The sequence below is a fragment of the Natrix helvetica genome (assembly GCF_964273705.1).
Source record: "Natrix helvetica genome assembly, chromosome: 1".
NCBI classification, from domain to species: domain Eukaryota; kingdom Metazoa; phylum Chordata; class Lepidosauria; order Squamata; family Natricidae; genus Natrix; species Natrix helvetica.
In genome coordinates this window covers 124,856,930-124,873,494 of record NC_138548.1, presented here as the reverse complement: position 1 = coordinate 124,873,494, position 16,565 = coordinate 124,856,930, and the positions used below count along the sequence as shown (strand labels likewise).

The window sequence follows — 16,565 nt, the reverse complement described above, 5'->3', positions numbered from 1 at the left end:
AAAAAGGGAGGGGAGCAAACAATTAGTTTAAAAAGGTTTAGAAGTGCACTGAACCAAGTTTTGATTATACCAGACTTTGGAGCTGATTCATTATCAAGTTAACATCCATCTTATTTAATTAAAATGCCATATAAGCAGATCACACTGTTGCCTTAACAAATACCTTTAACTAGAGGCATTTCCCTCAAGACCATTTGTGGCTTCCAATCTTTATTACTATAAATATAAATTATCCGTAATATGAAATGTATTTCAATTCCAGGCAAGCTCAAAGAGCACCAAGGGCTTCACTTCCAATCAAACAGAGCATTACCTATACTTGATTTCACCAGTTTCTTTGTGTGAAACTTAATAATATGGTTTTCCGTCCTTGTGCATTCTTTTGGTATTTACAACATACTAATATTTTCCTTGTCACTCCAAACACTGCATATTATTATCAAGCTATTTCTTAAATTATAAAACTATTTGGATGTAGCTCTCATATGGTATTTCTACTAATACTTTAACTCTGTACTGACCTTTTTTTAATTTCCTGCATAACATAAAATGTTAGATCATCATTCTTTTCTTCAAATAAATCCTATTCCATTACAATACTTTCCCTATATTATCTACATTAAGCTGTTTTAGAAGTATATGAATAATTCATCTGATCTTTCATTTTTAATTCAAATGCCTTCTCATATATATCAACTTTTTTCAAAGAACGAAGTATTTAAGAATGTATTTTTTTCAGACACTGTTGAATATGGAAGTGAATTCCTACCACTTATGTCTACTAAATATTAATTAGAGAATATGTTGGCTTGCGTAGGGCAAATTACTTTGAAAAAAGATTTAACCATGCCCAATTATCAAATATTAGCTAATATTTTAATTTTCTAAAATGATGAAACAAGATGTTTTACACTTTAATGCACAATGGAAGCAAGGTTTAAAAATGCTTCTACCTACGACTATTACCTATTTGTTGCTTAATACAAATAGGATCCTGTAAGTTAATACTGTGGTTTATGTTTCAAATTTAGCCTTATCAACTGCTACCCAAGAGAATGCTCTTTTCAGATGACACTGAAGATCATTAAGAATTAGGAACTTGAGAAAATTATTATGTCCTTTGGTTGCAATCCAACATTGCCATTTTGTGTCAAAAAAGATGTTGATTGACTTTTTAAAATTTTGCTTAGTTAGGACAAATTCCCCAACAAATAATGACATACTCACCTGTAAAGCTTTAAGCAAAGCTGCATTTGTGAATTGACCGGGCAGGAAGATAGCCTCTGTAAAGGTTTCCTGTAAATAATTATTATAATTAGTATCAATTTAATACATTTGTATTTTTTTAAAAAAAAAAACAGGTGTGATGCTATTTTCTTGCACCAAAATTGTGATTGGCATGATGCTCCGCAGGCTCCCAAATGTGGGGACAACTGGAATATCAACAGCCATATCAAATACAATAAATCTCATTTTAACAGGCATTAAAGCAAATTTTCCTCATTTGGCAAAATTTCAGTGCAATGACTGTCCCCTGAAATAACAGAAAATCTACCAAAGTAGACAGATAAGGCATTTAAATTTACATTAAATTATATTATATTAAATTTGCATGATTATGTCCTTTTTCAAATGATGTATATCACTGTTAATGGTTTGATATTTAACACATTTTGGAGTAATAAATACCCAATCTTTCCAAATACACATTGTTCTTGATCTACAACCATTTTTTATTCAGTGACTTTTCAAAGTTACAACAGTGCTGAACAAATTGTGGTTTTGACCATCCTCAGATTTCTGGTATCCCAGCATCCCTGCAATCACATGATTACAACTGGGAGGCTTGGCATCCGGATTGCACTTTGGACCCACTGCAATGCCCCACAACTACATGATCACCATCTTGCAACTTTCTTTGCTGGCTTCCCCAGAAAATCAATGGGGAAGGTAGCAGGGAAGGTTATAAGCTGCTGGAGTGTTCCCCACACCCTCCCCCATACCTTCTGTGCTCACACCAGCTGCTTGTGCACTGCCACACACCTTCCCCAATCCATCACACACCTCCTGCTACACCCTCCTGCTTGCACACTCGCACATCCTTGCAACCCTGACCCACACATCACTAATCCCACACCTTTCACATCTTGCCCAGTCATCATGCAAGCTGCACTCTGCCCATTCCTGTTGTGCACCCTCTTGCACCTTGCCTGACATTTTCCCCTCACATAACCCTTGTGCCCCTCTCCCGACCTGTACCTTCTCCATAGCGCTGCTTGGAGAGTCCAAGGATGGGTTAACACAGCCTGTTTGCCCAAGGACTGAGTAGATTTTCCCCCTCTGGCCACGCCTCCTTTGCCTCTTCCGGCTCAGTTTTAAAAACTCAGTCCGCCCGATAGGACTAGTTTTGGGGAACTCTCGGTTTTTGACTAAATAGACTGGGTTCTCCAATAGTGATTTTAGAGTATTTTATGTGTTAATATTAAGTTGTTATTAGGATTTTTCCCCAGGTTTTATTATTTTGGCTTTTTATTTTCCTTTTTCAATTTTTACCAAGAAGATTTTACAAAAGTAAGGCTGAGGCAGCGATCGGTTCCACAGCTGCTTAGTCGCAGCGGGGGGAACAAGCGAGGCCGCTCGTCCGGCGTCTGCTGGCGAGCGCAGGGAAGGACGGCAATCCCCGTGTTTCCCTGGTCGCTTTGGAGAAGAGGCTTTTAAAAAAGCCCTTGCTTTTCCAAGCGGCGTCTTTTGCCGATCGGGAGAGCGGCGGCCATTTTGAAAAGCGCTGCTTTGGCGCGCTTTTCGGCTGCAGCCAATAGGGAGCGCCTGGACCTTAAGTGAGGCTTTTGGCGCGCAGAAGAGCCGGTGGCCATTTTTTGAAGTGTTTTTGCCTACCGGACAGCAGCAGCAAGCAGCAGAGCCTCTCCGCCTCAAGCAGACAGCCGCGGAGGATTGCGAGGGCTTGCCTGGGTCTCCAGCAAGCTTGAAGTTCCCCAGCCACCTACGGGGAAGCGGCAAGGAGTGTCCTGGTGCCTGATCCAGCCTCCCAACTGAATCTGCAGACACTTTTGGAGCCGTCGGGCCAGCGTCCACTGCCCTTCCCTCAGCAGCAACCTCTTCGACTCAAGATCAACCCAAGGATGGCTGATGAAGGTTTGGAGTGAAGGGAGGAGCTGGCAGGGCCATCTGCAAAGCGTAATAGGCCAGATCCCTCAGGCCAAGGGAGAAAGGGAAACAAGGGCGCTGGGGGGAAAGCTTCCCACTCTTCAGCTGGGAGCAAGGCCCCCAAAATTCAAGGGGACAAGGGGCAGGACTCCCTAAAGGACAAGTCTGCTAGGCCCCAGGTTCCCTCTGCACCCTTACCAAGTGAGGCTGGGCCAGTTCCTTCCCCACCCATTCAGAGGGAGATAGAGCAGGGGGAGGAAATGGGGGATAGATCTCCATCCTTCTGTGATAGGGATTCCATGTCAGGATCCCCTGCAGCCTCTCTGGGTTACCCAGGTTCTCCTAGCTCTTCAGTCAGGGAGGATATCCCCTCCTTTCAATGTTGTTTTCATGCAGAGGATCAGAGAGATCCTCCTAGGGGTGCCAAGGGACAGGCCTATGACCAATCCAGGCCTGTAGAGGACAAGGGCCCAGCTATGTCGGCAGAAATGAGAGATCTCATCACGCAGGCTATTTCTCAGGGTGTGGTAGAGGCCATGAGGCTACAGGAAGGCAGGGGTGGCAAGGCCTCTAGGCCTGTTCGCCCCCTGGGGGAAAAGCGGACCAGAGTCCTCGATTCCCCTGGCACTTCTATCACCACAGAGGTGTCTACGTGGGAGGAGGAGACTGCTGAGGAATTTGCTCTCTCGGAGGATGAGGATATGCCTCCAGACAAGCCCTCCTTCACTGGTCTCTTTAAGCCATCCTTGTTCAAGGCCATTTTACACAAGGCCAGAGCCTCTACTGAGCTTGGTGCCAAACCTAAGGACAAGGCAGTTCCCTCTACATCCCAGGACCTCATGGCAGGGCTGTTCAGCGAAACAACCCCTGACCCAGAACTGATACCAGTCCCTGATATGTTCATGGAAGTTATCCAGCGCCAATGGGTGCAGCCAGGTACCCTGGCCAACCCCAGTGGCGCAGACAAAACACTGCACCCCTTAGAGCCTAGGCTGGAGGATGTCTTAAAACCTCCAGAGGTGGATGCCCCTGTGGTCTCTCTGACCTCTAATTCTAATCTCCCGGCCGAGCTATTAGAAGGGTTAAAGGCAGAGGATAAGAGGGCAGAAAAGGCTTGTCTCAAAACGCACCAGGCGGCTGCCTGGGCGATCAAAACCTCCACTTCTGCCTCGTTCTTTACGAGAGCATCCCTATTATGGCTGCGCCAACTCAGATCTCAGCCCCCATCTGAAGCATCTCGTTGGCGACATGATCTTAACAAGATCATTACGGCTGTGGAATATGCCGCTGATGCATCCCTGCATGCAGCGAAATTCGCTTCCAGGGCACTAGCGTCTAACATCACTTCTCGCCACCTGCTTTGGCTCCGGCACTGGCAGGCGGACATGAAGGCGAAGTGGAAGCTGGCTTCAGCTCCATTCAAAGGGGACAATCTCTTTGGGGATTCCCTAGAGAAATTCCTAATTGAGACAAAGGATAAGAGGAAGGTCCTTCCTTCCACCTTCAGGAAGCATGACAAAAAAGGTCAGGGCTCATTCAGGAAACAGGCCTTTTGGGCACAGGAAGGTGCCCAGGCCTCCACCTCTTCCTATTCCTCCCAGAGACAGTTTAACCAGTCCTCTGACAGGTCCCAGGAACGAAACAGCTTTTCTTCCAGGGGCAGACAATCCAATCAAGGGTCCTTTCGGAAGCCCTTTCGTGGGGGCTCCCACAACCGTCAGTTTAGACGTGGGAAGTGACCGTCTGGGGTCTCCTCCCATCGGGGGCCGCCTGCAATTCTATGCAGACCGTTGGGAGGAAACAACATCGGAAAAGTGGGTCTTAAACACCATCAGGAGGGGTCTAACCTTGGAGTTTCTATCCTCCCCTCCGCGGACCTTTGTTCGCTGCCCACTATCCAGGAACCCTGTAAAGAGGGCTCTCATGCAGGCAGAAATAGATCATCTTCTGCAGATCAACGCAATAGAGTCAGTTCCTCCAGAACAGGAAGGGAGGGGGTTCTATTCCATTCTCTTCCTGGTCCCCAAGAGTTCAGGGGGGTGGAGGGCCATTTTAGATCTGAAGCGCCTGAACAGACATCTGGCCTACAAGCGCTTCAAAATGCAGTCTCTTCAGTCGATCCTAAGCTGCATGCGGCCATGGGATCTGCTCACCTCCATCGATCTCAAGGAGGCGTATCTGCATGTGCCCATCCATCCCGCACACAGGAAGTTCCTGCGCCTGTGTTACAACGGAAAGCACTTCCAATACAGGGCGCTTCCGTTCGGACTTTCTTCTGCACCCAGAACGTTCACGAAGCTTCTTGCAGCTGTGGCGGCCCACCTGCGCAAGTTTCCAGTCCGCCTGGAGTGCTATCTGGACGACATCATCATCCACTCAAGGACTCATCAACAAGCGGTGAGAGATGTAAACATCACAGTTCACACCTTACAGGACCACGGGTTTTCCGTAAACATGGAAAAAAGCAACTTGACTCCTGCCACACGCATACAACACCTGGGCGCCATAATAGACTCGGTATCTTGCCAGGTGTCCCTGTCTCCGGAAAGAATCCGCAACCTCAGGAGCAGAATCCGGTTGTGTCGCAAGAACAGGTCCTGGCAGGTAGTGCAACTATCCCAACTGTTAGGGATCATGATTTCTTGTCTCAACATAGTTCCCTGGGCACGTCTTCATGCAAGGGAGCTGCAATGGTACTTGCTTCCAATGCAAAGAGCAAGGAACAGCAACTCCACCAGGAAAGTTCGCATCCCACCAAGAGTGACACGGTCTCTGAGTTGGTGGCAGTCTCGAGCAGTGGAGAAGGGCTGCCTATTCAGAGAACCCGACAGGATCGTGGTAACGACCGACGCCAGTCTCTACGGTTGGGGGGCGCATTGCCAGGGTCAGTTGGCACAAGGCAGGTGGTCCAGCGCGGAGGCAGCCCGGAGCATCAATTGGCTAGAACTCAGGGCAGCCCGGCTTGCGCTGAGGAGATTTGCAGAACAGCTGAAGGGGCACCACGTTCTGCTACTGACCGACAATGTGGCCACAAAGGCTCACGTGAACCGGCAAGGAGGGACCCACTCCAAAAGACTCATGTCAGAGGCGGAGGCCATAGGACGATGGGCAGAGATCCACTTAGCGTCGCTGAGGGCGGATCACATCTCCGGAACCAGCAACGTGAGTGCGGATTGGTTGAGCCGTCAGACCATCGACAACTCGGAGTGGCAACTTCATCCGGACCTGTTCGCACAGGTGGTAAGGAGGTTTGGTCTCCCACAGGTCGACCTGTTTGCAATGGCGGCAAACACGCAGCTCCAGCGGTTCTTCTCCCGCTACAAGTCAGCACAAGCGGAGGGGACGGATGCCCTGAGGTCCAACTGGCCTCCAGGTCTGCTTTACGCGTTCCCGCCCCTCCCTCTGATTCCGCAGGTGATCTACAAGCTGCTGAAGGAGGGGGCGGAGCTCATTCTGGTGGCTCCACATTGGCCCAGGAGATCCTGGTTCGCGGACTTGGTCGATCTGTCTGTGGAACAACCGTGGAAGATTCCTCCAGACCAGATATCCTTGCGTCAGGGGGCCATCAACCATCCAGAGCCCCAGTGGTTGCAGTTAGCCGTCTGGCGCTTGAGGGGCAGCTTCTGAAGGACCAGAGCCTCTCAGACAGCGTCATTAAGACTATCCAAGCTTCCAGACGTCCGGCCACTACTCGTATTTATGACGCGACTTGGGCTGCCTTTTCTACCTGGTGCAGCCAACGGGACATTGACAGTGTGGAAGTGTCCATCCCTCAGTTGTTGGACTTCCTACAAGAGGGCTTGGACAAAGGACTGGCGCCAGCCACACTCAGGCGCCAGGTTGCTGCATTATCCACCATCTTAGCCAGACACCAACTTCAATCCCTGAGTCACCATCCTCAGGTCAAGAGTTTTTTGAAGGGGGCTTACAACATTCGACCCCAGGTGGTGCACAGGTACCCGACCTGGAACCTACCCTTTGTCCTGCAGACATTGACAGCGGCTCCCTTCGAACTTTTGAGGAAGGTCTCTCTTCGACATCTGACCCTTAAGACCGCCTTCCTCATAGCCATTACTTCAGCCAGAAGGGTATCTGAGATTGCGGCCTTCTCGGCCAAGGAAGAATTGTGCATCATACACCCAGACAGGGTCATCCTACGGTTAGACCCCGCCTTCATGCCAAAGGTGAATTCTCATTTTCACAGGTCTCAGGAGGTGATCCTCCCGAATTTCTGTCCCAGCCCTCAACACTCCAAGGAGCGCAGGTGGCACAAATTGGACGTGCGAAGGGCAGGCCGCATTTACCTGAAACGAACTAAGGACATCAGGCACTCCGAGGCCTTCTTTGTGTCTTTTCAACCAGGCTCGCTGGGTCGCAAGGTGTCATCTTCAACCATAAGTCGGTGGCTGCGAGCTTGCATTAAGATGACATATGACCTTCAGGGCAAGCCGGTTCCACCACGTGTAACGGCACACTCCACCAGAAGTGCGGCCACGACCGCGGCCTGGGCGACTCAAGCATCTATTCTGGACATTTGCAGAGCGGCCACGTGGGCGTCTCCCACGGCTTTCATTAGAAACTACAAGATCGATTCCTTTGCCTCTGCCGAAGCCTCTTTTGGCCGTAGAGTGTTACAGAAGGTTATTGAGGCTCCGGACAATGTCACTTCTTCCCGCCCTGTGACACCATAGCTTGGGCATGTCCCATCCTTGGACTCTCCAAGCAGCGCTATGGAGAATGACCGTTGTCTTACCTGAATGGTCGTTCTCATGGCGCTGCGGAGAGTCCAAGACCCACCCAGGGTAATTGTTTAGCTCCGAGATTGTATCTTTACACAGGTGTGAGCTGAGGACGTCTTCGTTGGACAAGACCTCGTTTTTAAAACTGAGCCGGAAGAGGCAAAGGAGGCATGGCCAGAGGGGAAAAATCTACTCAGTCCTTGGGCAAACAGGCTGTGTTAACCCATCCTTGGACTCTCCGCAGCGCCATGAGAACGACCGTTCAGGTAAGACAACGGTCATTTCATGCACCCTCCCAACTCTCATTCCCACCCTTCCCTGCCCCACAGCTCTGAGCACTCCTTGCTCTCCCACCCAGCAGCAACCACTTATCTGCCTGCCAATCTGGGGCATGAAACTTCCTGCCAGTTTTCCCACCAACTTGGTTAGTGCAGCAGGAAGTTGTATTCCCCAACGGCTGGCAATTGGGACTGAGATTACTGTCACTAAGTGATGCAGTTGTACTTTTTACTGATGGAAGTTCTGGTATCACATGCCATAAACCATGGACTATCTGGGGCCTATTAAAGCAATAGTTTACTGCATATCTAAAGGAAATATACTGGAAACCAGATTTATTTGTTGTTCTTGTTTCCAGCACAACCTTTGGCATTAAATTCATTGTTCAAACTGGAGGATTTCTATTATATTACACATACATTTATAGTACAAGTAAGATAAATACAGTAAGATAAATTAGTAAGAGAAATACAGCTATACCCATACTTAATTCATAGGGTTTATTTACCCTGGGATCCTGGTCATCTCGTATATTCACTTCTTCAGTTGGCAGGGGCTGAACAGAAACTTGGTTCCACTGACCAGCAACATTGCTAAAACAAGACTAGATTATTTCAGTCATGTAAATACACACAAATAAAAATGTTCCAGATAATTATCATATTTCACAAATTCTAGAAAACAAGCGTGTATATTTTGCTATGCTGTTATGACAGTATTTTCTTCTGTGGGCATACATTGTCAGGTTTTTCTATTCATCCAGTGGTACACACTCTTGGGCAAGCCCCTGGCTTCCCATCCTGGCATTGGTACACTAGCCAACAATTCCCTTGGTGCCCACTAAGTTTCTTGCTGATTTAAGAACTATTTAATAGGAAATAATTCAAGAGGCGGCTTAGCTGCAAAGCAAAACACTAATCAGAAACACACAGGTAGTCCTTGACCTATGACCACAATTGAGCCCAAAATTTCTGTTGCTAATACGTTTTGCTCATTCCATCACTTTCCTTGCCACAGTTGTTAAGTGAATCATTGCAGCTTTGTTAGTAATGTGGTTATTAAGTGAATGTGACTTCCTGATTGAGTTTGCTTGCCAGAAGGCCGCAAAAGATGATCACATGATCCCAGACACTGCAATTGTTATAAATACATGCCAGTTGCCAAGTTTCTGAATTTTGATCATGTGACCGTGGAGATGGTCAAAGGTCAGAAGTGTGAAAAACTGTCATAAGTAACTTTTTAGTGCTGTTCTAAGTTTGAATTATCACTAAACAAACGGTTGTAAGTCAAGGACTACTTACAATCGATTATTATTGAGCCACGCTGGCACAGTGGTTAGAGTGCAGTACTGCTGCAAGCTACTCCTGCTGACTGCCGGCTGACTGTAATTTCGCAGTTCAAATCTCAGCAGGCTCAAGGTTGACTCAGCCTTCCATCCTTCCAAGGTAGGTAAAATGAGGACCCAAACTGTTGGGGGCAATATGCTGACTCTGTAAACCTCTTAGAGTAAAGCGCTGTGAAGCGGTCTATGAGGCTATTAGTGCTACTGGGCTTCCCTTACACCTTAGAAACATTATTAGAAATTGAAATGGTGGGTATCTTCAGTCTAAAGCCTTATTTGGAAATGCTTTCTCCTGCCTAGTTAACAAGACCATTATAAGCTCGGGTAATAGAGAACAACCTCTCAGGGCTATGTAATCTAATCCTAAAGCTTCAAAAGTTCAGAAAATAACTTTTGGCTCAATGTTATTAGCTTCTAGTACTCTGGCACACAAATGTATTTATCCTGAAACTTTTTCAATAGAATAGTCAACGCTAAAGCTTGTTTTAAAGAAATATATTGAGCAAATTAACAGCTGAAAGGAATAAAACTTACTGTTCAAAATTTATGTATTTCACAGTAGTTTGATTTTCATCATCATGCCAAAGTGCCCAGATCTCAGAAGTAGTTAAAGCAAAATCAATAAGTGTCTCCTAAATAAAAATGTAAATAGATTAAAACAAAAAATGAATTATAAGAACAGTATTATGTTAACAACGTAGTATCTACTGATTGAATCTAGAAGGATTATATATATAATTTTTCATCGTATTATCCATGTTCAAGCAAGAGGGAAGGTAAGATAGCTGTATTAAGCCTTTTCAGCTGGAGAGGATTACCCATGACCTATGTATTTATTTTTATCCGAAACCCATTTGACTTCATTGACCTGAATGTTACCAGTTCCAACCTGAGATGTGAACAACGATGATATGTGATCAAGACTATAGCGATGACTCTCTGTGCTGACCAACTGGAAGACACAGAACTGCAGGGGGAGAAAAAAGGTTTGCAATTAGTACAAATAAAAATGAAATGAATTCTTACCATATCCTTACCCTTTTTTTATTCTAGAAAATTAAGATAATTACATGCCATGTATATCAGATATTCTAGTAGCTACAGAATGAAGAACAACTCTCAGCAATTATGCAACTTTTCCCTGTAGACAGAAAGGAGAATTTGGCTCTCTATATGGGCATATTGGTAGGACTTGAAGTAGCTGAAGAATGAACCATGAATGGGAAACCTCAGACAATACAATAATTCTGTATCTAAAGTTAGTTGAACAATATTTTACTTTAGAGATAAGACATTTGTACTAATCAATCATTGGTCGGTTGCAGGCGGTACGCCCCGGTACAGTGCTCCGGAGGGTCACCTGCGCTCCTTAGTTGTCTTTAAAGCCTTCAGCGCTTCTGTGCACGTGCATGGTGCGTACAGCGTCTGCGCGACGCTCTGCCCAGCAGCTGGAGCATTGCGGAGGCATCGCTGGAAGGTAAGATGCATGAGCGCACTGTGCATGTGAGCGCATGCCGTGCGTGTGTGAGCGCATGCCACACGTGTGTGAGCGCATGCCACGCACGTTCATGTGGAGGGCGCCAGGCTCCGTTGCAACCGTACCTGTTGCAATGAGTTCCGGAAACCACCACTGTACTCAATGCATATCTAAGGCGATGTTTCTCAACCCTAGCAGCTTGAAGATGTGTAGACTTCAACTCTCAGATTCCTCAGGCAGCATGCTGGCATCTTCAAGGTGCCAAGATTGAGAATCGCCGCTGTAAACACACTTCATGTGTATAATCTTTATATCTTTAACGTGCATCAATGTTACATAATTGTCCATGTTTAAAAGAAGTAACAGTTGAAATGATCAGCATTTTAAGCTTTGCTTTTTATCTCAGTATACAGTATATAGTTGTGAGCTGCCTTTGCAAATAATCTGAAATTATCATTGAAACAATATTTTAGTATTTTATTTTAGTTTCAATAAAATACATCTTGGGTTATCCAAAAACAAAATTTCCGTTACCTGTCCTTGTCTGGGTGCATGCAAGTATACACCAATATAAAGCCCCAATGACTCAGAATATGCCAGCTGTAATCTGTGTCCACTTCCACCAATAAGTCTCAAATCTTTATTTACAGGAACAAATTCCAACATATCAGCCACCATCAAGCACATTTGATTCTGTTAAGAGAAGATGCTAGATGAGTAAAACACAAAAAACTAACATTTTTAAATGCAATTATAAACACAGCACTGTGAGACACCGGAGAGACAATTCATTCTGTTTAATTTTCCACAGCTACTACTTTCTCTTCTTCCCCTTCCTCCTTCTTTCTTCCTCTTCCTCCTCCAACTTTATCTTCATCATTTTCATCCCAGTATTTTCTACACAACTATTCTAAGAGATCCCTCAAATCTTTCATCAGATTTTTCAGGACATAGAGGATTGGAGGTACAATGAGACAGAGTAGTAATATTTTTATCCTGGTTGGCCTACAGGTTTTGCTGGATAATGAAAATATACCATGATTCTGAACTCAATTCACGTTCGCAATGCTTACAACAAAGCTTCTCACAATGCAGTAAAAGGAAGAGGTAGAGAAGAATATGACTGCACTCTATATCAAATAATTTCAATGTAGAACTCTTAAATCCATAAAAGGAAGAGCATTAGTCCCTGAAAGCCAACAGCTCATTCCCAAAGCCTGACTGAACCATAAAACGTATTGTGCTGAATATTTGTCCAAACTCATGAAACCGAGGTGAGCAAGTGTGTCCATTGGGGGTGTATATCAAAGAGCCAAGCTGACACAAACTACTTTGATGATTACCAATTGGTTAGTATATTAAGAATTAATTAACAATCAAAAAATAAAACATTACTCACTTTATAAGACCACATCCGAAGTTTATGATCTTGGTAGAGTGCAAAGAGAAGTGCATCATGTTCACGACAGTGGACAGATAAGCTAACAGGAAGATCTGAAGGATTTTGATCCCCTCTGTAAAAACATTAACAATAACAATAATAAATACAGAAGCAAGCACTAAAGAGAAATCAATGATTCTGCATGACAAGTTTTTTCCATATGTAACATTACAACTGCTCTATCATATAATGACCAACTGGAACACTATTGAACTTCATTAGTGAGATATAAATGACATCTTTATTGAGATGTCAATAATTACTAACAATTAATAATAATTATAATTATTAACAACTTAACTAGTATTGACATCTTAATTGAGTATTGACCAAACAGGGAATTTTAAGTTGAACTTAGCTGAAGAAGCCCTGTTTAAAGTAAAGCACCTGTCTTTTCTTTGCTGAAGTTCTTCTTTCAGAAGAAAGAATATTATAATCTGTCATGCATAAAACTTCAAATTAATCATGAAGGGGAGACTACTACAGTGGCATACCTTAAACTTCAAAATAATCATAAAGTGTAATACTATAGTGAACAACCTGCAGAAGTTTAAACTCCAAAATAATCAAGCAGGAACTGATCACAATTTCATGCCGCATTTTTCAATACAGCCTATTATTCTCACAACTCCGCTTTCCTGTGTAAGTTAGGTAAAGGTAGCCATCTCCACTCTTTTGAACACCTGTCTTCAGCATCACAAGGAATTTATTGCTATTGGGAGCAGAGCTAATTACAAAAAAGTGGGAGGTACTTTTTCTGTACAATTGGGTGCCTTTAGTATCGTTCCTTCTGCTTTGTTTTTTTTTCAACTTTTCTTCGGATATCTGCTAATCTTTCCCTCTCCAGACCCAGGTTCTCAATTTCCCTTCCATGTTTCATTCATTCCAATGCCAATTCCAATTACTCTATTTGTTGCTGTGTAAGCTTTAAGAGTTCTAATTAAACTCTAATTATAAGCCTTAACTGCTTATCATCATAATACTAGCCTGATGGCAGTTGGCATCCAACCTGTAAGCAGGCGCTGCATGACTGAACTCTGTTTCAACTCCACAAATGAAGTTGAAGGCATCTCTAAAAAAATAAGAAAACATTTTTTAGCAATTTGTTTAAATCTGACAATATAAAAAGATGCAATTAAATCAGATAGTCTTTAGTGAATTCTATAAAAAGGCATTAAAAACAAATTTATTACTTAGTTGATTTATTAATTAGAACTTCTATAAGATTCTGTTGGTGGTCTAAGCAAAGACAAGGTCATTCTTTATTTCATAAAATAATTAATCAGAATGAATTTTTAATTTAAATCAGTTTTAAAACACTTTTCATTTAACATCAACATTAATTGCAATGTTTTTCTTTGATCCTGTTTTGCCCTCAAAATGGGTAAAACAAAATGTTATTAAGTTTTGTATTTGAAAAGGTGTAAATCTAAAAGAATATAAGGGGAAAGTCAAAAGAAAATGAAAGTGACATTTAGGAAATTACACCTGCAAAGTGGCACCTGTATTAGTTCCAAACTGAATGCTTCTACTTCTCTTTGCTGAACTGCTTTTGCTACATCACTTTTAAAAATCGGCTGATATTAGAACCCATTTCATATATTAAAATGTTTAAAATTACTGTAAGGTTCACTACAAAATTGAATTTATGAGACAAATGTGTAGATAGTCCTCAACGTAAGACAACTGAACCTCATCTTTATGTTGCGAGCAAGACAGTTAAGCGAGTTTTGACCCACTTAAATGACCTTTCTTGCCACAGTTGTTAAGTGAATCACTGCAGTTGTTAGATTAGTAACATGGTTAAATTAATCTGGTTCCCTATTGGCTTTGGAGGACCCCAGGACATTGCAACCATCAAAAATTCACACCAGTTGCCAATTATCCAAATGTTGATCATATGATGGGGATGCTGCAATGGTCATGTGAAAAACAGTCATATCACTTTTTTCAGTGCTGTTGTAATTTTGAACAGTCACTAAACAAACAGTTCTAAGTTGGGGACTACCTGTAACTTGAAATAGAATGCCTATATAGGTAGTCTTCAACTTTCAATCACAACTGAGCTCAAAATTTCCATTGCTAAGCAAGATAATTGTTAAGTGAGTTTTGCATCATTTTACGACCTTTCTTGCCCCGGTTGTTAAGTGAATCACTGCAGTTGTTAAGTTAGTAACAGGGTTATTAAGTGAATTTGGCTTCCCTATTGATTTTGTTTGTCAGAAGATCGTAAAAAGTGATCACATGACCCCAAGACACTGCAACTATCATAAATAGGTGCCAGTTGCCAAGTGTCATACGACCCAAGGATTACCTGTATCATATTTATGATTGTGTGCAGGACAGCAATTTTAACTGCTGCAGGGAGCATAGCCAGCTACAACATTCCAACAGATGCCCTTTTCCCTTTATCCTTTGAATCACCTGCCTTTTTATAATTGCATACACTTACCATGAGCATCATAAGGTGGTAGGTTAAGGACAAAAATCCCACCAGAAGCAGATGGCAGAGCAAAGAGGGATCCTCCATCACTGGTAAGCCAAGCTGCTGAAGCAGTGGAATTAGGTGACAAACCAGGAACTGTGGGGATCACACAGTAGTTCAAGGGATCTCTAAAATGAAGTTTTCCAATATCTGTGAAAACTGACTGCATTTGACTTTCTGTTATCAGCTCCTAAAAAAAACAAAGACCAGCGATAAAATTATCAACAAGAAAATTTAAAATTGAAGAAGAAAAATAGTAAAATGATATTTCTATTAATATTCCTATTGTGTAAAGTATTTTAAAAATTGGAAATCTGAAATTACATTAGAAAAGCATTTTCTCAAAGTATCTACCCCATCTTAAGTAGCTTATTCAGCAACCTTTTTCCAGCAAATCAAATTACACCTGTGTTGTGAATGCCCCAGCACTGGAAGTCTTAAAGAAGATGTTGAATAGCCATTTGTCTGAAACGGTATAGGGTTACTGCCTAGGCAGGGGGTTGGACTAGAAGACCTCCAAGGTCCCTTCCAACTCTACTATTGTATATTGTACACCTGATATATTTTGATAATTCTTGTTCGACTCCTCTTAGTATCTCACTAACCTTTAGGCACTAGTCTGCTGAGATCACTTATGTTGTTTTCTCTTTATAAAAGTATCTTGTTATATTTTGGAAGTATTCCTGTTTCTATATATGTACTTCAAATGATAGAATATCACATATTGAGAATTCAGTAAAATTAAATAAAACAGAGATACTAACTGTAGTTTAGGCACGCCTCTTACACCACAATTTAAGATATATTAAAATAGATTACTTACATTTCTATACATCCGAGCTGGATGAGGTAACATCAATCTATGTATTGTCTGATTGGTTGAAACCAATATAACAACATGATTTTGTGTCTCAAAGATATGTACCCCTTGTGGCAAGAGATTACAATTTTGAAATCTGAGCTGAACAGCATTGTTCAAAAGGTTTATGTCAAGAGACTCCTCTACCAGTTCTAATGTCCCGCCTGAAGTTGCCCTGCAAAAAGAAACAAATGTATATGACAAGTTTGCAATAGTAAACAACCCATGCCAATATTTTCTGTTTGGGAACATATATCCACTGTGCTTGCATCCCTGATCCAATATGATCAACTCACTGACACCAAGACCCCTTGACTTGTGTGGCAGTACCTGGTCCTGATTGACTGTTATGTTTCTGAGTTGGTTGAGTGATTCTTCCTTTTTCTACTTCTCAGCTAGCATCCCTTTACAAATAAACAGATGCATGTGACAGGGAAAACTGCCAACTCTTTTGACTGTTTACTTTTACTTAAGAAGGTAATTAAATTAATTGCCCACTGCTAGCCCTTCTCCTGTTGATTTGTATGTTGCCCACAGGCCAGAAAGCAACTGTCAACCAAAGTTGTCCAAATTGAATAGCATACAATCAAACATGTTTTTCAGTTTAATTTATACTTTTTACTTTATATTCCTGCCTGAACCCAGTTAATTCTAATGCACAAAATACTTCCTAATTGAAGTCCTGAATAAGTGTATTAGATTGTTCTTTATTTCCATACCTGGTTCAAGCCAAACCAACTACTTATTTACTTTTATAACTTTCAGTTATTTTTCTTTT

At 42.9% G+C, this 16,565-nt stretch overlaps 1 protein-coding gene across 2 annotated transcripts in view; it reads right to left on the bottom strand.

Annotated features, from left to right (window-relative positions):
* Window positions 1-16,565, bottom strand: part of NUP160 (nucleoporin 160) — a 49,278-nt gene that overhangs the window by 30,764 nt on the left and 1,949 nt on the right. The window contains exons 3-11 of one of the 2 annotated variants that reach the window (XM_081937074.1): window positions 15,752-15,962; window positions 14,896-15,118; window positions 13,431-13,515; window positions 12,402-12,516; window positions 11,537-11,695; window positions 10,394-10,492; window positions 10,060-10,157; window positions 8,692-8,776; window positions 1,228-1,296 (exon numbers count right to left, since the gene is read on the bottom strand). In XM_081937074.1, the coding sequence (XP_081793200.1) occupies window positions 1,228-1,296; window positions 8,692-8,776; window positions 10,060-10,157; window positions 10,394-10,492; window positions 11,537-11,695; window positions 12,402-12,516; window positions 13,431-13,515; window positions 14,896-15,118; window positions 15,752-15,962 (1,144 nt within the window). The remainder of the gene's footprint in view (window positions 1-1,227; window positions 1,297-8,691; window positions 8,777-10,059; window positions 10,158-10,393; window positions 10,493-11,536; window positions 11,696-12,401; window positions 12,517-13,430; window positions 13,516-14,895; window positions 15,119-15,751; window positions 15,963-16,565) is intronic. The other variant, XM_081937075.1, reaches the window with a different exon arrangement.